The sequence below is a fragment of the Lacerta agilis genome, chromosome 12, assembly GCF_009819535.1.
Source record: "Lacerta agilis isolate rLacAgi1 chromosome 12, rLacAgi1.pri, whole genome shotgun sequence".
NCBI classification, from domain to species: domain Eukaryota; kingdom Metazoa; phylum Chordata; class Lepidosauria; order Squamata; family Lacertidae; genus Lacerta; species Lacerta agilis.
In genome coordinates this window covers 28,939,551-28,964,039 of record NC_046323.1, presented here as the reverse complement: position 1 = coordinate 28,964,039, position 24,489 = coordinate 28,939,551, and the positions used below count along the sequence as shown (strand labels likewise).

The 24,489-nt window shown below is 40.5% G+C and overlaps 3 protein-coding genes across 4 annotated transcripts in view; 2 read left to right on the top strand and 1 right to left on the bottom strand.

The window, feature by feature from the left end:
* The first annotated feature begins 1,916 nt into the window (after positions 1-1,916).
* On the top strand, positions 1,917-14,754 carry MIOS (meiosis regulator for oocyte development). Its single transcript, XM_033165441.1, has 11 exons — positions 1,917-2,019; positions 2,641-4,012; positions 5,170-5,268; positions 5,978-6,235; positions 7,546-7,715; positions 9,338-9,403; positions 9,979-10,137; positions 10,667-10,819; positions 11,401-11,605; positions 12,885-13,014; positions 14,497-14,754. The coding sequence occupies exons 2-11, from the start codon at positions 2,716-2,718 to the stop codon at positions 14,591-14,593; spliced, it is 2,634 nt and encodes an 877-aa protein (XP_033021332.1). The 5' UTR covers positions 1,917-2,019; positions 2,641-2,715; the 3' UTR covers positions 14,594-14,754.
* A 2,938-nt stretch (positions 14,755-17,692) lies between these two features.
* RPA3 (replication protein A3) lies at positions 17,693-21,713 on the bottom strand. The gene is made up of 4 exons (XM_033165444.1): positions 21,561-21,713; positions 19,740-19,814; positions 18,545-18,653; positions 17,693-17,831 (listed from the first exon to the last, which is right to left on the bottom strand). Exons 1-4 carry the CDS (start codon positions 21,657-21,659, stop codon positions 17,755-17,757), a joined length of 360 nt encoding a protein of 119 aa, XP_033021335.1. The 5' UTR covers positions 21,660-21,713; the 3' UTR covers positions 17,693-17,754.
* Positions 21,714-21,884: 171 nt separating this feature from the next.
* The window catches only part of UMAD1 (UBAP1-MVB12-associated (UMA) domain containing 1), a 39,750-nt gene continuing 37,145 nt past the window's right edge, over positions 21,885-24,489 (top strand). Inside the window, exons 1-2 of one of the 2 annotated variants that reach the window (XM_033165442.1) lie at positions 21,885-22,011; positions 23,770-23,870. The gene's annotated coding sequence lies outside the window, so the exon portion shown is untranslated. Of the gene's footprint in view, positions 22,033-23,769; positions 23,871-24,489 lie in introns of both variants that reach the window. The other variant, XM_033165443.1, reaches the window with a different exon arrangement.

The window sequence follows — 24,489 nt, the reverse complement described above, 5'->3', positions numbered from 1 at the left end:
CTGGACTTAACCGTCCAGGGGTCCTTTAATTTTTTTTTACCTTTACATATGTAATTATGTTGTGAATCGCTTTGAGAACATTAATTTGAGATGCACCTTAGTAAGCAATTCAGAAATTCAGAAATGAATGAATAAATAAAAACTATAGTTTTTCAGCAAACAGGAAAAAGCTTCAGCTGTAGCCCAACAAAGTTTTTGCTTTTGACAAGCTGAACAGATACACAATGCCTGTGTGGTGTTCAGTTTCAATCTGGGATCAATTTGTTGCCTGTTCACAAAACCAAACAAGGTTCCCAGGGGTACCCAACAGGGTGCCCTCCAGATGTTGCTGGATGACAGCTCTTCCATGCTGGCTATGGAAGATGGGTGTTGGGAGGCTAACAACATCTGGAGGCTACCATGTTGGTGCCTCGCATCCAAGATTGTTTCAATTGCCAGAGTCAACTCTTTACAAAGTGCCTTTCCCACACAATTGCTAGCCCCTCAAAGATCTGTGATGAAGCAACAGAGAGTTACTCTATATGTAGCTTTCAGGCAGACTTGAGTCCCAGTATTTTATTGTATCTTTAATCATTAAGCAGTTAGTACTAAATAAACTGACATGAAGTGTGTCAACAGTTTTGTACTTTTGTGAAAATCCATTGCCTGTTTGACAGCACTGAATGTGGGGCTCACTCTTCTTAGTCCTTAAAGGTAAAGGTAAAGGGAACCCCTGACCATTCGGTCCAGTCGCGGACAACTCAGGGGTTTCAGCGCTCATTTCGCTTTATTGGCCGAGAAAGCCCAGGTCATGGCCAGCATGAGCAGCGCACGGAAACGCCGTTTCAGTCCTTAGTTTTGCAAAACAAAAGAGATGATTTGAGCTCCACCTTGTGGGTCTCAATAGCACATCATTTGATTCAGGTCCTGTTAAATAGCTGTTTCTGTAACCTCTACAAGTCCAATGAATGTTGTAATCTTCCTCTCATATGCTCCGCTACATGCTATTACTTTTTTGTCTGTAAACGGCTCAAAGTTAGGATGACCAGATTGGTAAAGAGGCACAGTCAGGTGCATTTTTAATAGTTGTGTAGAAGAGGGAATTTCAGTAAGCATAACTTGCATGGCCTGTATATTGTACTCAGCACTAATGTCTCACAACAAATGCAACTGATTTGTAAGGAAGACTGTACAACCTGAAAAAAGAGACAAGGCATGTACTTTTGTAAACCAAGAAAATCTTTAATAAAAATAAATAAACTGGCAGTGCCCGAGACCCCCTCAATCTCAGGGTGATGGGCTCCAGCCTTCCACTTGCAAAGGGGTATCTTTGAAAGCAGGGTCAGATTTAGGTTTGATGAGGCTCTAAGTTCCTGAAGGTAATGGGGCCCTTTATACCTCCAGCTGTCCTTTGTCAACAACTAATTGTCGCTGGTTATTTTGTGTTGAATATATGCTATATGGTGATTTAGGTACCCAATAGGTATCTAAAGCCATTTCCACATAACAAAATAACACAAAACACTGTTGCTGTATGTTGGTTTTATTTTATTTGGTTTTTTATCTTATATTTTGTAAATGTACATCCAGGTTTTTTTTCCTTAATTTTTTGGGGGAGCCCCCAAGTGAGTGGGGCCCTAAAATATAGCTTGTTCAGATTATACATAAATCCGGCACTGTTTGAAAGTGATTTCAGGGCTTCAGGCGGGCCGGCGGGCAGCTTAGCCTCCTGGGATCCCAGGCAGCCGAAATCTCGGCAACCTCCTTGCTACGTAAAGTGAGCCGCTTAGCAGCCCCTAGGGCGCTTGAAAAACCGAAGCCCAGGAAAGCCACGCCCATCCATTCTACATAAGGCATCCTCCGGCTCGCCCTCCCACCTCACTGGATGTATTACCCACTCGCACCGGAAGCGGAAGCCTCCCTGAAGACGGAAGTGGAAACTGCGACTCCCCTCCCCCCCTCAAAATATCTTATACCTTTACGGGCTCGCTTCATTTTGACAGCGCAACTCCGGGACCCCAGGAGCGGAGGGGCTGCAGGGTGAGTCCCTCCCGCGAGACAGCTCTGGTTTGGGCGGCGGTGGCGGCCTCGACCTCTCCTTCCTCTTGAGCCGCAGGGGCGGCAGTGCTGGGCATCCTGCAGAATTGGGGTGGGGTCTTTGGGGACGGGGCGGCCTCTGCGCGCCTTCCCGGTGCTGCGCCCTTTTGAGTTCAAGGCGGTTACGACACGCCCATTCGCGCTTCAGACGACGGGTGTGGACGCGGGGCGGGTGTCCAAACTGCGTATTGAGAATCACGGGTTTTGCAGGATGTATCGACCACGCGTGCAAACGATCCCAAAGTAAAACTAAAAAAAAAACAAAACCAGGGTAAAACTGCAGGAAGCACAAAGCCTGAAAAATTTAAGTGGGTTATATAGTGCAATCTTAACCATGTCTCCTCAGAAGCTGGTCCCATTGAATTCACTGGGGCTTTGTGGCAAGTAAGTGGGGTTGGGATTGGAGTCTTAGTCTCCCGTTGCATGATTAACCCCAAAAGAGTGGGAATGAGAAATTTGAATGTTATTGAGAAATAATCATTTAGATATGGAAGACATTCACAACCTTGTCATGCTATCATATTCTGTTTTCTTTTTCTTTTCTTTTTTTGAAAAAAAACCCAGTGTCCATATGAACGAACACAGTTCTAGTCTTCCAACAACACTTTAAGCTACTTACAACAATTTGCAGCAGCAGACATGAGTGGCTCCAAACCTGATATTCTGTGGGCCCCACACCACGTTGATAGATTTGTTGTCTGTGACTCAGAGCTCAGCCTCTACCACATTGAATCTGCTGTCAATTCTGAACTCAAAGCAGGATCACTGCATTTATCTGAAGAAACTACGGCTACCCTTTTGTCCATTAATTCAGACACTCCGTATCTGAAATGTGTGGCTTGGTATCCTAAGTATGATCCTGAATGTCTCCTGGCAGTTGGACAGGCCAATGGCCGAGTTGTCCTTACCAGCCTTGGCCAAGATCATAACTCAAAATCCAAAGATCTGATAGGAAAGGAATTTGTTCCAAAGCATGCTCGGCAGTGTAACACTCTAGCATGGAATCCACTGGACAGCAATTGGCTTGCTGCTGGCCTGGATAAACATCGGGCTGATTTTTCAGTACTAATCTGGGACATAAGTAGTAAATACACTCCAGAAACTCCAGTTGCTACTGAGAAAGTAAGGCTTTCATCTGGAGACACTGAAGCAGGACTTGTCGTGACAAAACCACTTTATGAATTAGGCCAGAATGATGCTTGCCTTTCTCTCTGTTGGCTTCCACGGGACCAGAAACTTCTTTTAGCTGGAATGCACCGGAACCTGGCTATCTTTGACCTTAGGAATACAAGCCAAAAGATGTTTGTGAATACGAAGGCTGTTCAGGGAGTAACGGTTGACCCCTACTTCCATGATCGTGTGGCTTCCTTCTATGAAGGTCAGGTTGCTATATGGGACCTTAGAAAATTTGAAAAGCCTGTATTGACCCTGACTGAACAACCAAAACCTCTAACTAAAGTAGCATGGTGTCCGACGAGAACTGGATTGCTAGCTACTTTGACTAGGGATAGTAACGTAATCAAGCTCTACGATATGCAGCACACTCCCACACCTATTGGGGATGAAACTGAGCCTACAATCATTGAAAGAAGTGTGCAGCCCTGTGAACACTATATTGCTTCCTTTGCATGGCATCCCACTAATCAAAATCGAATGGTGGTTGTGACTCCAAACAGAACTATGTCTGACTTCACTGTGTTTGAAAGGATCTCTCTGGCATGGAGCCCCATTACCTCTTTAATGTGGGCATGTGGGAGGCACTTGTATGAGTGCACAGAAGATGGGAAGGCTGGTTCTTTGGAAAAAGACATAGCCACTAAAATGCGTCTTAGAGCTTTATCCAGGTATGGCCTTGACACGGAACAGGTCTGGAGAAACCACGTGCTAGCGGGAAACGAAGACCCACAACTGAAGTCACTTTGGTACACTCTGCACTATATCCTTTTTGAAAACTCTTGTATGCAGGAAGGAGTCTTAATATAGAGGGCTGGCTGCATTGTTAGGCAATGCTTTTGTCCTGGTGACGGATGAATGAGTTATTCTCTTCTTAGCATTGTTTCCATGTATTTATTTTTGCTGCTTGGGAAGACTGTAGGTGGGATGGGCCAAAGCTTCAGCTAGGCAAAAAAGTGCCAGACAACTGCAAAGATGTCCATTGGTTGTAGGACATGAGGTGAAATAAATAAGCAGCAACAGAAACTTGAGACTTAGGGCATATTGGCAGGAGCAGAATAGGTACTGATGATCCACTGGTGTCCAAAAATACAGTGGTAGTAGGAAGGAAAGGTAGAGGAGGAAGCCCTTTCAGGGCTCCAAAACCCACAGATATAGATGAACTGGAGGAAAAGGCCTTCAGGAGCACATGGAGCAGGGTGGGATCAGGGTGATGTACCACTTTCCAATTCCTTTAAGGAGCCAGGACAGTTCTGCTGACATGATGCAGATTTAACCAGTAGTATAGTCTGTGCATTACATAGGACACATGGCTGATTTTTAGTTAAAAGGCTATTCCTCTTCGTCCAAATGTGTGTTATTCTATTGAAGTTTATTTATTGCCTTAGGCCATGACAACCAGCAGAAAATAATTTATATGTTCAACAGAACAAATATCAATAGTTACAAAAAATCCAAACACCAGAACAAACTCGTATAAACTGCCCCCGGCCATATCTTGCATTATTTTTTAAACCATTAGAAGAAATAGGTTCTGCCATCCCCCCCTCCCCCATTCAACCAACCCGTTAGATAATGGGCTTTGCAAAAACTTTAATTACTTTAAATTACTTTAAAGTCACCACTGACCTTCAACCCAAAACTCATTACTGGCAGTGCTCAGGCCACATGATATGGCACAAATACCAGCTGTTGAAGGGTGGAAATGGTCATAAATTCCACTGGGATAGCACAAGCTCTTTCTTTGCGGACATTAAGCAGGTTTGGGGATCCAAGCTGTAGTTTGTTTCTTCAAGAGCTGAGGAGGGCCAAACCCAGTGGGGTATAGGAATTTCCTAGCCACCAAATGCATCATCATCATCATCTTTGCCGCATCTCATTTTAATGTTAATTTGCCAAGTTTCCTATACTTGAAAATACTTATGAAGCAGTATACTGAGGATATGGATCAGAAATGCACAGGGAACAAAGGATCTTTAGTTTATGCAGGCATCAAATCTATCGTGAAATCCTCTATGGGTAAGTGCATTTTGACTGATTTCTTACTTAATTTTTAAATTTTATTTTAATGAGTGACTTTGGCCAGCTATTCTGTCCCAGCCAAACCTACTTCACATGGTTTATGTGTGTGGAAAATTTAATGGCCCGATGTACACCACTTTGAGGTTCTTCAGAGAAGGGTGGAATGTAAACACGTCTGATAACAAAAACGAAACCTTCCCGATGTCCTTTGAACTCATGCCTTTCCTGAGTATGTTTTCTCAACCACTTTTCTGGTTCACATGACATTTTGCATGACTTCCCAGTACCCCAAGCCAACTTAATCTAGATTTCTAAAAATAGATAAACCCTTTCTCCCCAAATGAGTAATTTTTGTCAGGTTTTGACAAACTCTGCAAGAAATAGCTGAAGAGCTGTCTTAATTAACAGTAACTGTGATGCCTTTATCGTAAATACAGTGGTACCTCCGGTTGCGGACGGGATCTGTTCCAGAGCTCCGGTCGGATCCCAAGGTTTCCGCAACCGGAGGGACCACTTCTGCGCACGTACGCACGGCAAAAACCCGGAAATATACTTCCGGGTTTGCTGCTTACGTATCCCAAAGTTTACGTAACTGGAGGGATACGTAAGTGGAGGTACGACTGTATTGGTTTTAGCTTTACATGTTCCTGAGTCTAACATTCTATTTATCTTTGTATGCAAATAACTCAAAACAATTGCTCTTTAGGAACAACAGAGAATCTCAGGCACAGCAGGAGTGGATCAGATAGACAGGCCGACATTATTCAATATCTGAGTGAGGAGAGGTCACTGGCTTTGCAGCTTTGTGGATGGATAAAGAAGGGCACGGATCTAGATGTGGAACCCTTTTTATACTCTTTGGAACAGGAAGGAGACTGGGAGCGAGCTGCTGCTGTAGCTCTATTCAACTTGGACATTCGAAGAGCAATACAGATATTGAACAAAGGAGCATCTTCTGGAAAAGGTACCTGCTGTGATTTGGTATCACTTTGGCAAGAGTGAACTGCTCCTTGTTGCATTTTCTTTAATAATATCCCGCTTATCAGTGAAAATAGAGGTTTCATATTCTCTTCGGCTTCACAAAGGATTGGATCAGGAAAGTGCTCCTCCAGACGCAGCTGGTGTCTTCTGTTTGTGGAGGGCTGTTTTACACCGTATGTTAAACAGTACATGAAAAAAACAGACCAAATCTGAATGTTTTCCACTTGCAGAAACAGGAGACATGAATGGAACCACTGATTATAGCACTGTGCAAGTGTTTGTAGCCAATGGCTGTTTTCTATCTGTTCATGGATCTTTGCAACCAACACAGTATATTGGGGGGGGGGGCACTTGGTTGGATCCCATACCCAATTGCATTAGTAACAGGAAAGGATAGACATCACAATTCTACTGTACCACTTCATTGCCATGGCTGAAGAGGCTGAAGGAGCAGGGGTACAAAAAAAAAAACAAAAACCCAACCTATTCCTTCATCTAATGCTGCACTATGTCCTGGAATCAGCCATTCTGAATGGTAGATCAAACTAAACAGTTATGCATGAACAGAATGTGGTGTATGAAGTAGTTCATGTCAATATAGTGGTACCTTGGTTCTCAAATGGATTGGCTCCCAAACAAATTGGCTCCCGAACGCCGCAAATCTGGAAGTAAGTGTTCCAGTTTACAAACATTTTTGGGAAGCCAAACATCCGATGCGGCTTCTGCTTGACTGCAGGAAGCTCCTGCAGCCAATCGGAAGCCGTGCCTTGGTTTTTTGTTTTTTCAGAATTGACTGAAAACATCTTTATTATTCAAGTGCCCTATCCCACCCCGCCCAGCAATTATACATGCATGACTAAAACATTTTGGCTTTTAAATGTATAGGATTACTTCCAAATACAGTCAACATAAAATAGAAGGGAATGCAAAGTTTGTACACAAACTCAGCAAGGAGTACACAGGTTTGCAACGGTTTCGGGAGTCAAACAGACTCCCGGAACGGATTAAGTTCGAGAAGCAAGGTACCGTTGTAGTGTTACTTTTCCCAGTATCAGGAAGTTCTTCTCATAATAAATTGTACCAGCATCTTGTTCTGCCTTTCAGAGTGAGTTCTGTTCCAGGGTCTGTGGCAGTTGTTTTTGTTGAACGACTTGATTGCTGAGTTTGGGGGTACAGATCCCTCAGTCATCCCAAACAAACAATTTTAACTGTATTTTCAAAATGTCCTTCACAAGTGGAAACCAAATGGCTTGAAATGTTTGCTATTGTGCTGCCTTTATTTTTGCTGTGCAGGTGATCTAAACCTCAATGTGGTGGCCATGGCATTATCAGGCTATACTGATGAAAAGAACTCCCTGTGGAGGGAAATGTGCAGCACGCTGAGGTTACAGCTCAACAACCCTTATCTGTGTGCCATGTTTGCTTTCCTAACAAGTGAATCAGGTTCTTTTGATGGGGTTTTGGTAAGCCATTTTTGTTAGCTAATCTCCTTTGAATAAATACACACAGGCACAAATATTCAGATGCAAAATCGAGAACGTGATCTGGTTCATTGTGTGTTAGAAAATTTGGCTCTGGGCTGCTTAGGACTTTAGTCTTTGGCAGCTTTCATGAAACAGTCCGCTGTGAAAATGTTATTGAAAAGGAAATAATGAACTCTTTTGGACATAATATTGAGTTTGATTCTTGGATAAAACTGTGGAATGAAAACTGGAAATTCACAGCTTGTATGGCATTAAAAGAAAATGTAATGAAGATGATGTACAGATGGTATTTGACACCAGTAAAGTTAGCTAAAATGTATAGAATGAGGGATAAATCTTGCTGGAAATGTAAAGAATCAGATGGAGACTTTTATCATATGTGGTGGATGTGTGATAAAGTAAAAATGTTTTGGGAATTAATCTACAATGAATTAAAAAAGATGTTCAGATATACCTTTCCCCCAAAAAACCAGAAGCATTCTTGCTAGGTTTGATGGGAGAGGAAATTGCGAAGATAGATCAAAGGCTATTTATGTATGCCACAGTAGCAGCAAGAACTTTAATGGCCCCAAAATGGAAGTTACAGGAGGTACCTACGATTGCGGAGTGGCAGGCGAAGATGATGGACTTTGCAGAACTGGCCAGAATGACCTGCAGGATTTGAGATCAGGGCGATCAAAAATTTCAAAGGGACTGGAGTAAATTTATTGTATATTTGAATAATAATTGCAAAAAATTGAAGACACTAGCAGGATTGAAATAAACCCTATAATGTGGACAATGGAAGTTAAAGAGCTAAAATGTGAGACAGGACTTGAAAGCAGAAAACCTGCTGAGGGGAAGGAGGGAAGTCACATGCTCGGCAGAGCAGAAAGTTTTTGTGTTGGTTATTGTATTGTTGAAAATATTGTGTAAGGAGGAAAATAATAAAAATAAATTTTTAGAAAGGTAAGAAAATAATGAACTCAGGTTTACAAGCATTGGCCATCATCTAAGAGGTGGAACATACCCCTAAATAATTAATTCCCCCAGATGGATTCCACTTCTCAACTTTGAGGTGGGATCCCAGCTTCACTTGCTTGACAAAAATACATTAAAGGTCCCATTCTGAAGATTAAGGGCAGGGATGTAGAATCTGTGGTGCTCCAGATGTTGCTGCTCTCCTGACTCCCATCAGTCCCAGCTAGTGGGGCCAGAGGTGAGCAGAGACAGAATTGGGAACATCTAGAAGGTCACAGCTTCCCCATTCCCATGTAAACATTTTCCTTAGATATAGCAAAGAGATAGGATTTTGTTCAGCAGAGGTGGAGCCTGCTCCCCCCACCATTGACGGTACACTGCTTCTGAAACACCCCCCCCCCCAAGATTTGGGAAGAGGTGCTTGGAAACCAAACTGAGAAGTTGCAACATAGCTTGCACTTGGCAAGCAACTAGAAAAGAGAATCTTTTTCTCAATATGACTAAGGCTGTTTTTATTAATTTGTCATCTTATACAACTGTAAATATAGAATTGTCATAAAACTTTCAACATCAGCCCTTTTTTAAGGAGACAGTGGCTATTTTTCCCCAGGCTAACGCTAATGTGTTTTGTATTCTTTCAGTATGAAAGTAATGTAGCTGTACGAGACAGAGTGGCATTTGCTTGTAAATTCCTAACTGATGCTCAGGTGAGATGATCAGATCTGCCATCATTTTCTTCCTTTACTCTGTTCTTTTTAGATAATATAAAGGGTTGAATAAGTAATCACACTCTCTTGTGTGCTATTCGCTGGGTGTTGGAGAAAGAGTTTTGTCATCTAAAAGAATTTGATAGCCATCCTGAAGTATAATAGGCATTTGAAATAAGTGTCAAATCTAATAGAGTCTTGTTGTACCTTAAAGACCAAAGATTTATTATGACATAAGCTTTTCAGGACTCATCTAATGATCTCTGTACAGTCTTGTAAAGCATTTGCCCGTGGAAAGTATGAACTGCATCTGGGCAGCAAATATTTAACAGAGAAGAGTCAGCTTGGAATTCATGTTTCTTTTAGGCCACTGCATTTGTTCTGTATCCTTTCAGAAATATTTTGAAATTGAGTACACATTGAAGATGGATATTATTTATTGCTTTTATCGCTAAACCCTGATAACCAGCCCAACCACACCCCATTTGTGTATGATTGTGTGTGTGTGTGTGCAGGCATGTGGATGTAATTCAGGGTATGAGCAAAACACTGACCAATCTTCTTATTTTTAATAGCTGAATAGGTTCATTGACAAACTGACAAATGAGATGAAGGAATCTGGGAACCTTGAAGGAATTCTTCTGACAGGACTCACAAAAGATGGAGTGGATTTGATGGAAAGCTATGTTGATAGAACAGGAGATGTTCAAACAGCGAGTTATTGTATGCTGCAGGTTTGTATTTTTTATATAAAAAAATCTCTGATTATAGAATTCATGTTAATAGTATACAACTCCCATTATTTTTGGTGTAACGTGCATAATTTAATATTTAATAAATCAAAAGTTAATAAATAATACCGTGCATGGGGTTATTGTTTTTGTTCATTATTATTGTATGTATTTTTGGGGGGGGGGGGTTATATTATCAACCACCCTGTGTTAGCTGCCGTGAAGCAATTCTGATAGGATATTGTGAGGCAATTCATGACCTAGTTCTTGGTAGTGTGGCAGCAGCAGGGGTGGGAGAAGCGAAGTGACTGCAACTTTTGGTACATGCATTTTCATCCTTGTTGGTTTACAGAAAGCCACAGTTTGGATTGGGGTTATCTGCAAGCTAGGCAAATACATTTTATTAATTTCTTTATTATTTAATTAATTATGTGGTGTTCATAAACAAGCCTTAAAACTATTTAAAATGGGTAAAACAACATTTCTTACCTAGTGTTAAAAATAATAGTCTCCTCTATGCCTACCTTTTTAGGGTTCTCCATCCGATGTGCTTAAGGATGAGAGGGTTCAGTATTGGATTGAGAACTACCGGAATCTATTGGATGCATGGCGGTTTTGGCATAAGCGAGCAGAATTTGACATTCATCGGAGCAAGCTGGATCCCAGTTCAAAACCTTTAGCCCAGGTAAATGTGCTTCTCATTTTCCTGGCCATGTAATAGTCAATTTAGCCAATGGTCATAAAAGCAGCAGCTGTCATTTGACAAAGAACAAGAAGATCCAGTTGTTTGCATGGTGCTTGTCTGAGCCAATACTAATGAGGATTCCTGTTTTTGTTTGGTACTATGTTTTGTGTTTTTATATTGTAAACTTCCCTGTGATCCTTGGATGAAGGGTGGTATAGAAATTTAATAAATAAAATAAATAAATGCCAAACCTTTATTGCTAAACAGAAAGCCCACCCAATATTGGCATATTTATTTTTATATTTTCCAAAACCAAAATCTCTCCCCATATCACCTGTCTCTCCTTTTTTTCTTTCCTGAACATACAAGCTTTTAACTTTTTTAAAAAAAATATGTTTTGCTTCTGAACTTGTAAGCTCTGTTTAGCTATTATGACCCATTGATAACCCTGTCATCCCAATGGGTGGGTATGAAGGGGTGCAGCTTGAAAAACCTATAGGGTAGCAATATATCTGTTAGTTGCTTAATAATAAATAAAAGCAAATCTAATCACCCTCGTATCCCTTTTTTATATTTGCAAGGTGTTTGTGAGTTGCAATTTTTGTGGAAAGTCAATCTCGTACAGCTGCTCGACCATCCCTCATCAGGGCCGAGGATTCAGTCAGTATGGCGTAAGTGGATCCCCGACCAAGTCCAAAGTCACAAGTTGTCCTGGTTGCCGCAAGCCCCTTCCTCGCTGTGCACTTTGTCTCATAAATATGGGCACTCCAGTTTCCAGCTGTCCAGGTATGGCTCCCTCCCTTTTATTGAACTTCTCCATTTTATTATTCATAGGCTTCTAGCTTTGTGGTACAGAAAACTGAACATAGTCCTGTGAATACTACTGGCTTGGGCCTGCTTGTATTAACTGCCCCGTCCTTATTGGGGTGTAGCTTCCCTTTAACTCATCTTTAAGTGCAGCCTTTGCCTAACCCACATGCTCTCTTGCACCTGTTGGCTTGCTCACGGTACTGTTTGAATACCACTTCTTTAAATGCCAGGAATCAGGCACTGAGAAAACAGGCCCTTGTGGGTTAAGTTCAGACTAAATGGTTCTTGGAGTTCTTTTTGAAATTTGTAGATAATGAGAAAACTATTAAATCATGCCTGGAATTCAAAGAGCTACTTTAGGTCAACTCGGAAAAATCTTTAAATATTTGCTCTAAATAAGCAAACGTGCATACAGAATCACAAACTGCTTTTGAAAGTCTGTCTCATCAGCAGTTTGCCATGTGTCATGGGGAACCGCTCTTTGCAAAACAAGCCCGGAGCTGGCTTGGGTATGCAAGACTCACCATGTGTTTCATCGGATCCTGACACCTCTATAGCAGTTTCATGCATCTGTTGCACTGCAGATGCACATGCTGGGAAGGGCGACTGGCCTCAGCTTTGTGTGCTGTGAATTAGATGAGTATGGTGATGACACATGACTACATTTTTGACACCTTTTATCTGTGAAGAAGTGCTTCATATTTACAGGAAACATATAATATTTGAAGAGACACTTAATTCCCTGATAATGATTATCCTCACAGCTGGGAGCCAAGTGTAAGATCTTTTCATCAAAATGGGTACAGATTATTTGTGCAATATTTGAAAGATGCTCTGTGCTGCATGAAATTATTCCCATTTACAAATATTTATAAACATACTCTGGTTTCACCTCAGATCGTATAAATCTTTCGCCTTTTACGAATATTTGTAAAGTTAAAAAAAAAAATCTAGAGAGTTCTAACCTGTATTATGGAAATTGGCTTAATAATTTTCAGCCTGGGGATTTTAACTGCTTGAGACACTGATATGTTGCTTTGTTTATACTGGGTAATTTTGTTTTCTATGCCATTTCAAAGTTGTCTCCAATCCTAGTCACGGTCAGGATAGACACATAGAAATTACTGATCATTAATTTCAGTGAGTCTCCTCTGAGTTGAACTTAATTGGATACAACCCTCTGTCTCTGCTGGTTTAAAACAACCTGTTCTCATTACCATAGAAATCATTTCAGACTACATTTTCTTATTCATAGGAGGATCAAAGTCAGATGAAAAGGTGGATCTTAGCAAGGACAAGAAATTGGCCCAATTCAACAACTGGTTTTCCTGGTGCCACAACTGTAGGCATGGTGGTCATGCTGGACACATGCTTAGCTGGTTCAGGTAAGTTAACAAAAAATAATGTGTTGCTTAAGCCATGAATTCTTCCTGGCCACATCCCACCTGTTTAGAGCTTCTGCTTATATGGATTTGTAGGCCAGCACACACTACCAGACTACTAATTCTGCTACAGTAGCACCGAGAATTTAAGACAGTGCCCTAGAAATTATAAGATTACCCAGCAAATGAAAGCATACACATGAATTTGATACCTTTGATGAAAGTCTGTTCACATTTCCTCAAAATATACAAGAATTAAGGAGCTTCTTTATTACAAAACCCAACACCATCTTGAACATTAACCGAACATGGTAGCACATAATGTAGAATGATTCATAAGACAAATAATAGTGTATTTTGAAGACTAAGGGAACACAGGCCTTTCTGCTGTTCTTGTGTGTGGTGTTCAAGAGTGGTTTAATGTTGAATGTTAGCCTGGATTCTAAAAAGTGGCTGTATAAGGATTGCAGCCAACATGGCATGATCAGAGAGAAAATTTGGACTGGAACTGTTGACTACTGCTCTAAGTCGAAAGACCTACAACAGGCATGCTCATGGATTTATGTGCCCCCTTGGTGGGATTTCCCCCCTCCCCCGCCTTCTGAATGGCAGGTCTCCATTGGAACTAGTTGCCTATGGTGCCTTCCTAGTAACTCATGCAGTTGGCATGAGTGAATTCATTACACATGTGGAGGCTAAATTGCCTTTTTTGCGCTTCTACAACTTTGGGGCAATTTTTATTTCTCAGGGTCTTACAAGTATTTTATCTCTGTTGTCTTGCTGTAGCCTACATGCCATCAGATGTTATAATAAAGTTGTTCATTATTATCACAGTAGATGCCAGCTGACACATGGTAGAGGATATTTGAGGCATATGGTTTTCTCAGTATTGACCACAAAGCAGTTGTATTACCTTTTAAAGCTATCGCCCTTTGTTCTAGAAGCTTTTCCAACACATTAGCTGTAGCCCAGAGCTCTATACAGATGCACTTACGAAAGATTCTATGGGGAATGAACATAATGTTCCAACTGCAGTCAATTGATGTTTCCAGTCAGTGCATTTAGACTCAAATGGCTGGTGGGATGTTACATACATTATTCTGTGGTAGCTAATCATCTTGTGTTACATTCCAAGCTGCGTTCCTCCACTTCCAACTGTTCAATCTTTAGCATCAAATCAATTTTACTTTTGGAGCATGAACCCACTGCTTTCAATTTATTGTTTAAAATAAGAATTGGAGGGATATATTTCAGAGACACTTTTAAAATGTAGCTTGTGGAGTGGATTATAGACATGAGCAGCTCTGGATTTTTTTTAAAAAAAAACAATGTTAACCATTTGTTTCTTCTGTAATCTCTTTCTAACCAATACCAAAGTGCTTTATTCTTTTTTAATGAGAAAAATACACATTAAATTTGTTGGTGTTTTTTTAAAAAATAAAAGGCTGCCTTGCAGTGTTATAATGCTACTTCTTTCTTGTCCAGGGACCATACTGAATGTCCTGTTTCTGCCTGTTCCTGCAAATGTATGCAGCTGGATACAACGGGGAATCTTGTCCCGGCAGAGATGATCCAGCCATGAAACATTAGAGCTTAAATAAGGTCCTTCACATGAGAGGCTTTCTCCAATAGGTGTCCCTCACAGCCCAAACACATACCTCTGAACGTGTTACTGTTGACTTGCCTGCAATAGAAAAATAAATCATCCTATCACATCAGCAATTTGATGTGGTTGATTTTGATGTGTTTTGCATAGCCAGATACTGCCAGACTCGAATCTTCAAATCTGGCGTGTGGACTTTGTTCAGTGGGTTGTGAAGCAGTTCATTTCAGAGGCATTTATAGGTTTCATTGAAATTCAAAGCAGCCTTCAGGAAGACTTTCAGCACTACACTGTCCAGACCTTGAGGCTTCCATCTGAGATGAAGTGGCATCATTTGCTGTGCTTTGGTAACTCCATGAACCTTCAAAACACTATTGAAAACTCTTCTTGCAAAGACAGTCATACTGGATATACAGATGTTTCCACCAGCATTTTTTTCTAGCTTAAAGTGTTTATGCTCCCATCTATAACTTAGCTCACACTGCATTGCTTTTCTGTGACACTCCTAAGACAATCTTTGCGTGAGTTTAACTGCTTTGGTTTGGATGAGTAAATAGTAGTATCTCAATGCCAGTGTAACATTCTTTGCGGGGCATCCCAAAATGTAATTAGTGTTAAAAAGCTTCAGATTAATTAATACCGGACTGTAGCTGTGTAAGTTCAATGATGTGAAAGACCTAACCTTTGGGGGGAAAACGACAGCTTACCTGTATTCCCGAAACATACTATAGTGTGAATTGCATACCTCCAAATTTTGCTTTGGGTCAAGAGGACATTCATTTGCATCAGAAAACCACAAGCATATAATACACAATCAAGAACAGCCTGAGACATTACAGTTAAAAGTTCACTTACAAAATGTGGATGACATAGAATATCATCTGCCTAGTTGTGGCAATGGCTGCTTGTATCAGATGTTGACGAGCAAATAAATTTCACCCCTCCAAAAAAAACAAAACTCCCTATCAACCTGGTTTAAACCTATGTCAGAATAAAAAAGGAGCTTATCGATTTGGATAGTATATACTTCAATAGGGTAAAATATAGAAAGCTAACATTGCCATGAAATGAATACAAAAAATGGCAATACACTGACTGGTATAGAACACTAGTTCAGGTGTAGGGAACTTTAGATTTTGCTCAGCTACAACTCGCATTATCAGTGGCCATGTATACTGGGGTTGATAGGAGAGCTAAATATTCCTCACACCTACCGTAGTGCATGTTACATTTTAGTTTACATTTTTTCTACTGTTAATTAGCAACACGGCAAATAAGTTGTATTCAAACTTTCACTAGTCAACTAGAAACTTGAACTTCCTTTGTGCACATTTTCAATGCAATGTAATAATTGTTTGGCCTATATCATAGCTGCCTAATTGACAATCTTCTGTTGGCTTGGATGCAAAGAACCATGCACAATATTCTGTGCATGCCCCTGGGCTTTTCTGCCTGCTTTATGAAGGGCATCGTGGTGGAGTGGGTAGGTCAAAAATTGGCGACAGATGAAAGTGGGAGAGAGTTCTACTTGCATGCGGGCCATTTTGGATCCAAGCTTCCAGTCTTTGTACAAAGATACGATGTTAAAAGGGGAGGGGGGGAAACAAAAACAAATGCTTAATGGAAGCAGAAATATTTATTTCTATGTATACCATTTTGTTAATTGTTGTATTGCCTTAGTCAAAGACTACTTCCTGTCAGAATTGCATTTTTACTATTGATCAGTATTTGAGATGCACATCACAATATCTAAGTTCCTGTATTTTTGTAGTTGCTTCAATACATTTCCAGAATATCTAGAATTAGTTTTAAGCCATTAAGAGCAACTTATAGACTTTATTTTTGTGCCCTTATATTCAAAGTATTAAAAGAGCTCTGATATTAATATGGTGTCTCCTTCCCTTCTGTAAAAAATTATACTGAATATGTAAATAGGAACTGGTATTAATGTGTTACCCAGTTGTCTTAACAGTATTTTTGTAAAATGAAAGCAGCTGTATTTGCTGACTTTGAGAGGGCACAAAGTCTTTTGGGTACATGGAAGTTCTGTATGAACATCTTAACATTCAGTGCTCAATGATGAAGGGGCTGTATATTGCATCCATAGCTGTCAACTTTTCCCTTCTTGCGAGGAATCCTATTCAGAATAAGGGAATTTCTCTTTAAAAAAGGGAAAAGTTGACCAGCTATGCTGCATAGATTAGTTCTGACTCGGAAGTCAGTTCTCAGGCATTTCGGCTTGTGTATGTATTTCTGTAGACCGAGGGTTTTTAACCACTTCTGTTAATACAGTTGCTTCTCCTTTTGACATTGTAAAATAAAAGCTTGATTTAACTTCCCATTTTGATTAAGCTAAATGTTTCATGACCTTCATACAACTGATGCTGCAATAGTCCAGGTAGATACTAGTACCAGATTTTGTAGTATTGTGTTCTGATTTCAACACTGGGCAGTATTGAGTGTTAAAAGTAAACAGGGAAGCTACAACATTCAAAGTGTTTACCTTTATAGTAAATATACATTGAAAAATTAGGGTTTGTTTTATGGTGCCCCCGTCCCCAGGAGTCCTGTTTTAGAAAAATATTCCAACTACCTTGTAAAGAACAGATATTTGGTATGAATCATTCTTCAGACAAGAAGAACTACATAAATGGTGTTTATTGTTGAACTGCTATCATATTCTGGTTAGGTAAGGTGACTAAAGCTCCAATTAAGTCTTAAAATAAAACCAAACACGTTTTACTTTAGATGTCATCAATATTATGATAGTTTGCATTTTATATAATACACTGATTTCTCTGATACTTTTCATGTACAAAAGATCACCTAAAAATAAAATAAAATAAGCACTGTGTTACGTATTTACCGAAGACTGTTACCTGAGTGACAATTTAACATTAAAATGCTTATTTATTGAGAACTACTGTATCTCACTAGACACATGTTTTTTTGTCCTCAGGACAGCATTGCCATTTAGGATACAAATGCATGAAATACTAGATTATGTACTATATTGCTGGCATAGAAGACAGTCCCAAGTACACTTTAAGCAAGATTATTTCACACCGAGATTCTTGAACAGTTCTGTTCAGTAAGCATCACCAAATTGTCCACTCTTAAATTGTAACAAAAAGTACCAATCATGCATTAGAACTAAAAGGGTAGTAGTCAGGAAATTCATGGATAATTTTCAGAGCTTCATTATATAGTGCCAAATCTGAAAGAAACAAGAATATAACATTAAAAAACATTAGTGCAGGTGAACTGTCCTATTTATACAATACTACCTAAGAGACAACACTAACTATAATGTGCATCTCATTCTTAAAGAAACATATACTCAATTTCAAAGTCAGGACAGTTAAAAATATTTCAAGGGGTTGCTTTAACCAATATCTTGCCTGAGTGTTAACAGGTATTAATTTGACAGAAATCCAATTGACGAAAGCTCAGATTTGTAAGTGTATCCACAACAGCTCTCCCTCTGTAAGAGCAATAACTATATTGGATAGAAGAGGCCATATAACAGATTTAGTACATCAATAACAGAATTATCCTATTTGGCTAGATATATACGTACCGAGTTCAGTGTTTTGAACAGACAGGAATGGCAACTTGAACTGTGACTATGAAGCTGTCATTGCAAGTGAATCCTTCCCACCAGTATTTTTTTTAACTGCAGTGCTTGCACTTGGCAAACAAAATATTCAAAATGAAATATCCACATGGGATTTTAATTTCTGACAATGTATTTTGTGCATCTACTTCTTTAGGAATCATGCCAAACATTACTTCCATGGGGGGAAATAGGCAAGAACTGACCATTATTGAAAGAAACTTGTTAATCAAGAGTGCCAGGAGCTTATTCAAAAGTATTGAAACCATTGGAAAAACTGCAATTTGCAGTGAGGAAGGAAATAATTCACTTACCAAATGCGTTTTTATCTTCTCTGAACTGGGTATATGATGCACACATGATGTTTACTTGATTTGTAACTCTTCCTGCTACTTCAATGACCCCAGAGAGCTCTTCTTCAAGCTACAATAGCAGATGAACAAGTAAATGTCTTTATTAAGAATTTTACCAACAATCAGTTTTGCACCTCCCCCACCTACCACGTTTCTGGAAGTTCCAACATAGCACTTATGAACTGAAATTACAACTCACTGAACTTTGCTCTCTATTTTACATTAACACCTTACCATAAAACACTTTTAAGAATTACTTAAGAATGTTCAAGAAAGTGAAGTTCATTCCAAGTAAAGGTGAGGTTATATCTATTCTCTCAAACAGCCACCTAGTAACTACATCACATATTTTGGGAACCTGTGACATACGGCCCATTCAAGCCTTTTGTCTTGCCTGACCCACCCCAGTAAATTGACCTGAATTTTGCTGTGCATGTGATCATGCGCACACACACACACACACAGATAACCCTATACCAATGATACACAGGTGACTGTAAAGAATAGGCAAGATCAAACATAAATAAGACAAAGGAGTCTGTTGGTGTGCAAGTTATTTTTGTTGCACCAAGCAGAAGCATCAGTACCATACAGCACAGAACAGATTAAAACTGCACAACACTTTCACCAAGCCAAGCCACCTACTGGATTTGGCAGTTGTACTACGTTAAAAGCAGAGGTTCTGCTAGCTGAATATCTGTAGCACTAGTAGGCTATTGCATTTGATTCTAACTATATCTATCTATCTATCTATCTATCTATCTATCTATATATATATGGCTTAGGAGGGAGCAACAAACAATTCCAGACAAACCTATGGGGCAGGGGAGCTATGCAGAGGAAACGTAAGAATATAAAAATATAATCAGCACACTGTTCAGTCTCAAGAATATGCTTCTATAGTCTTCAGGTACATAACTTGATAGGGCAGTTGTGATTGCATTACTGCTTATTCTTGTTACTGGCAAATACTAGAACCACGTAAGTTCCTTTATCTAGCTGAGGTTTAGAACTTGAAGCCCTCATATACGGAACTGCTATACCAGCAACACAGACTGTTCAGGTCAATTCCACTTCTACAATTAAAGGCACTCAACACCAGGAAAATTGTTAAGCATAAGAATTATGAAATCTTCCAAAAGACAGACATACTTACAGGTGTGTCCAGTTCCACGGTTGCTTTTTTTCCTTCTCCATCAGATAGGAAGAACAATTTCCCAGATGCATGAATCTAAATAAAATTTCAGAACACTCATTTTCAAGGCACTTTTAACCTTACACAATCTTACCTACTTTTATATACAAGGGCATGTTCACACAACCACAATAAGCAAAACCATATCAATTTGTTATTAATTTGAAAAAGATTCAACAGATTATAAAATCTAGCAGACTGCGGCACCTGCCTATCAACACCACTATGTCAGTCTTTCGTCAGAAATACTGAAGCACTAAGGTAATACTCCATCTATATGTGGGCATAACTACATGCTTTAAAACTGTACATGGCAGTCTGTAAAAATGCAAGTCACGTTCCAGGAAGGAAGTGTAAAAAAAAATGCAACATCTCATTTAATAAGGGTGACGTAGAGAGATTTCTCACAATTAAATTGCTCTACTAAAATGAATTGCATATTCGTAACAGAACCCCATGAGAGCTACATCTGCAATAACTATATTAAGAGGGAGAAAATAAATGGCCACATCAAGCAAGCCTAAAAACCAAACAGGTTCAAGGGAATATATACAAAATAAGGGTATATACGTCCACTCTCCTCCTGTTGCTTTGTCTCATTTAAACTTTTTTGGGAGATGGGGGTGGTAACTGCCTTTAGTTTTGCTTACAGGTAGGTAGCCGTGTTGGTCTGCCATAGTCAAAACAAAACAAAAAATAAAAAAATTCCTTCCAGTAGCACCTTAAGAGACCAACTAAGTTTGTTCTTGGAATGAGCTTTCGTGTGCATGCACGAAAGGTATCTGAAGAAGTGTGCATGCACACGAAAGCTCATACCAAAAACAAACTTAGTTGGTCTCTAAGGTGCTACTGGAAGGATTTTTTTATTGTTTTGTTTTAGTTTTGCTGTTATCCAAAGCAGGGTACCGATATAATAAACTTCATTCGCTAGATATCTTATGAAAAATTTTCATAAGATACACCCCTCCTGTGTATATTTAATGTGTTCCCACTGTAAACAGTTGAAATCACTAGCAGAAATACATTAATACTTGTAAAGTAACACTAACTTTGGATACTATGGATTTATAATAGATAGATTAAAATGGTAAAGGTAAAGGGACCCCTGACCATTAGGTCCAGACATGGACAACTCCGGAGTTGGGGCACTCATCTCGCTTTATTGGCCGAGGCAGCCAGTGTACAGCTTTCGGGTCATGTGGCCACCATGACTAAGCCACTTCTGGCGAACCAGAGCAGTGCACGGAAACACCGTTTACCTTCCTGCCGGAGCAGTACCTATTTATCTACTTGCACTTTGACGTGCTTTCGAACTGCTAAGTTGGCAGCAGAATATACAGATTACATTACAGTAAAGGAACAAAATTTTAGAAATGGAACTCATGGAGGGAGAGAGGGAGGTCAGAAGCTTCGAGAGAACCTCTCTTTTTTGTTGGAATTGTGTGGAATTGTTATGTTTGTTTTGTATAATCAATAATCACTATGTAAAACTAATCATATATATATATATAATATTTAATGTGTTCATACTGCAAACCAAACGAGATAAATGTTTTGTTTTTAAATAAAGGATGAGATACAAATGAGCCTCTGCTTCAGCTGTTTCACAAACGGCAGCATTAGAGAGCAGGCGTCTTTGGCGAAAGTTTATTTGGAGCTAAGCGAGCGATATCACGGGTACAGTATTACGGATACACCACCCCAAGGGGCCTGCGATGCCCTGCAAGGCAAATCCCCTGGCGGATGAAAAGTAGTAAAGGAGCCGCCCCGAATCACTCTTACCTTTTCCAGGCGCCCCACGAAACAAACGGGCTTCCCAATGTACTGCGCCAACTGATTAGTGGCTACGCGAACCCGGGGTTCTTGCAGCACGTCCGCCATTTCGGAACTGGGAGTCTGAACCAAGGCCGCCTCCCCCCCTCTGCCTTTTTCCAGGCTACATTGGCGGGAAACTTCTACTTCCGCTCGCCGCGCGGGTCACCACGACAACGGGCGAAGCGCGCAGAGTTCGACGGTCCCTGTGAAAACGTTCCAATCCGCTCACCGAACGTTCCGTACGCAGGCGGCCTCTACGTCATTTCCATGTAGCGGAGTGCGTGTATTTGCGCATGCGCGCGCCAGCTAACTGGACTGTGATTTTCCTCAGCCGACGAGGTTACTTCAGTTCATCCGCCGGGAGGTGTCCCTCGTGAACCCGGAAGCGGAGGTTGTTGTGCAAAAGAGGCTGCCGGAGGTGCGTATCCAAGACAGGCAGGTAGGGTCGGTTGTCAGAGAGGCCTCGCTCGTGGCGAAAACAGAAAGCCGAGGCCGAGGGTTATTTCGTCATTCGTTTGCGGTGCGCGGCGGCAGTCGTCGAATAACGCCGGCGGTGTTGTTTTTTGCGCTTCGGTGGTTATATCCGTTAACGTTCAGAATGTCAGTGCTGGTTTGGAATACGCGCATGCGCGTCGCCAGTTGGGGAGGGGTGTTGTGGAGCTCTCGTCTGGTGGGCGGAGCTACCCGCGCCAACAAATTCGCTTCACTTCTTTTCATACCTTATGGGGCAGAGCTTTTCTGGGTCCTCCTTGAGGTGGGGCTGGTGGTTCGTCCTACCCATAGATAGTGGTGCAGAGCCACGGGATGACGTTGAATTTTGACAGCCTACCTATCTGGTCTTATGTGTATAAACTAACGTCTGAACTGATGACTCATAGAATAGAGCGGTGGCAAGAAACGGGTTGGCATCCCATTCAGAGAAACTTAGTTGATTAGTAGTTTGTGATTTAGTTGATCGATTAATTCGTTAAATTCAAATATGTCAAAACAAGCAGGAAATGGAGTCTCTTTGTTTCTAGGCTATTCATTTATTGTGGCAGGCAAGGGTGGAAATGCTCATCATAAGATGGCACATGCTATCTGTGGTTTTTGTAAATTCTTGTATAAAAATATATATTTGGTTGCTTTCGAAAGCTGCTGCTTGTTAATTTTAATTGGTTAATATAACCTGCAAAGCAACTAAAACGTTGCATCCCAAGAAACATGTATCTTGAGGGGAAATGCAACAGAAATAGGTTTTGGAGACAACTGTGCTCTGCCTTGAAACATTACATTGTTTATGTGAGTAGATCACTGTGAGTTATTGGATTGGCCAGGTTCAGTCATGTATCAGAGGTGGTCATACATTATTGCATCTGGTTGGCCCCTGTAAATGAACTGTTCACCTGAAGAAACTACTTCTAAGAAAAATTATTTGTCCTCAAAATGTTCATTAACTAAGACATTTGTATTTGCCATAGAAAGAACCAATTTTTTGTAAATCTTCAGTGCTGATTGGCTACAAGCAATTTTTATTTGCCAAAGGCAAAGATACCTGTGTCCCTTTGTGCAGTGTTGAAGGAAACGTTGCTAACTAGATAAGGAAGACACTTCTACCAAAGTTAGAGGAAATATTGGTTTCAGTAAGCAGCCTTCAGGATTCAAAGACCTTCATGTGCATAAGTCCACTATTCCTTAAAAGAGCCCTACAAGTTAGGTTCAGCATTACTGTTCCTATATATGTGTGTATGAGTTGTATCCAATATTACCCCTACTCAGGGTAGACCCACTGGAAAAAACAATCAAGACTGAGCACACACACCCCATAGCTTCTTCCAAATCATTTATAAAGATGTTGAACAACAACGGGCCCAGGACAAACATGTAGACTGTTAATTATTTTCAGTGTTATTTTAAAAGGTCAGAAGCTAGAGTATTGTCATTTGGCATTGGAACACACCTAGACCTATAACAAAAAGCTTTGTGATCTAAATATTGCAGTTTATGAGTTTTGGTAGGATTTTTAGTGTGCTTTAGCACAGCTTTGTAGAAGTCTAGTTGCCTGGTTTATCAAAATGAAAGTGTGAAGTCTTTCTTTCATTCTTAAATATAATCTAAATTTTGTGATTGCAGATGAAGTTTTGAAATCCTGATACTAGCATGTGAGCTTTTGTAACTCTGTTTTCCTCCCTTTTAGCCTAGTGTATAAAAGAAGGGCATCTTTGCAGTTCAAGAATAGTACCTCCTAGTCAAGCATTTGGAAGGAAGTCAATGCTTGGAGCTGCTGAAGGTGAAAAGGCAAGTACTGCAGGATTTAGGAAGAGAGAAAGACAGATCTGCACAAAGGATTGGCAACTGATAGGAAGTGAAAGGTTGCAGGGCAGTTTCTGACTCCCTCATTCCATCAGCTCAAGGATTTCTGTTTGTGCAACAATACTTTCCCCATGCACTCTGCCTGTGCACCCCCTCAAAATTTGCTCTGGAGGGTTGTGAGAACCCACTGAACAGATTCTGGTGGCACACAGGGGGATGAAGGGGGCAGGGAAACTCCATTGTGCAAGTGGAAATCCTTGCAGTGATGGGAGGAGTACTCTTGCTACATGGAATGAAAGCCATTAAGTTAAGGATCACCTTACTTATAAAAGAACTAGTGTGTAACATATGGAGGAAAGGCTTTGGCTTGATATGAACCACCCTGGACCCTGCAATCATCAACTGAGGTGGTTCTTTGTAAGCCTCCTCCACAAGAGGTCCAGAGGGTGGCAACATGAGAACAGACCTTTTCTGTGGTGGCTCCCCCACTTATGGAATGTCCTCTCCGGGCATTTGCCTGGCAAAAACATTTCTCTCCTCCCAGGCCTTTGGCTAATTAAATGATCTATGGGCTTTTAAACTGTGTGTTGGGGGGAGATATTAT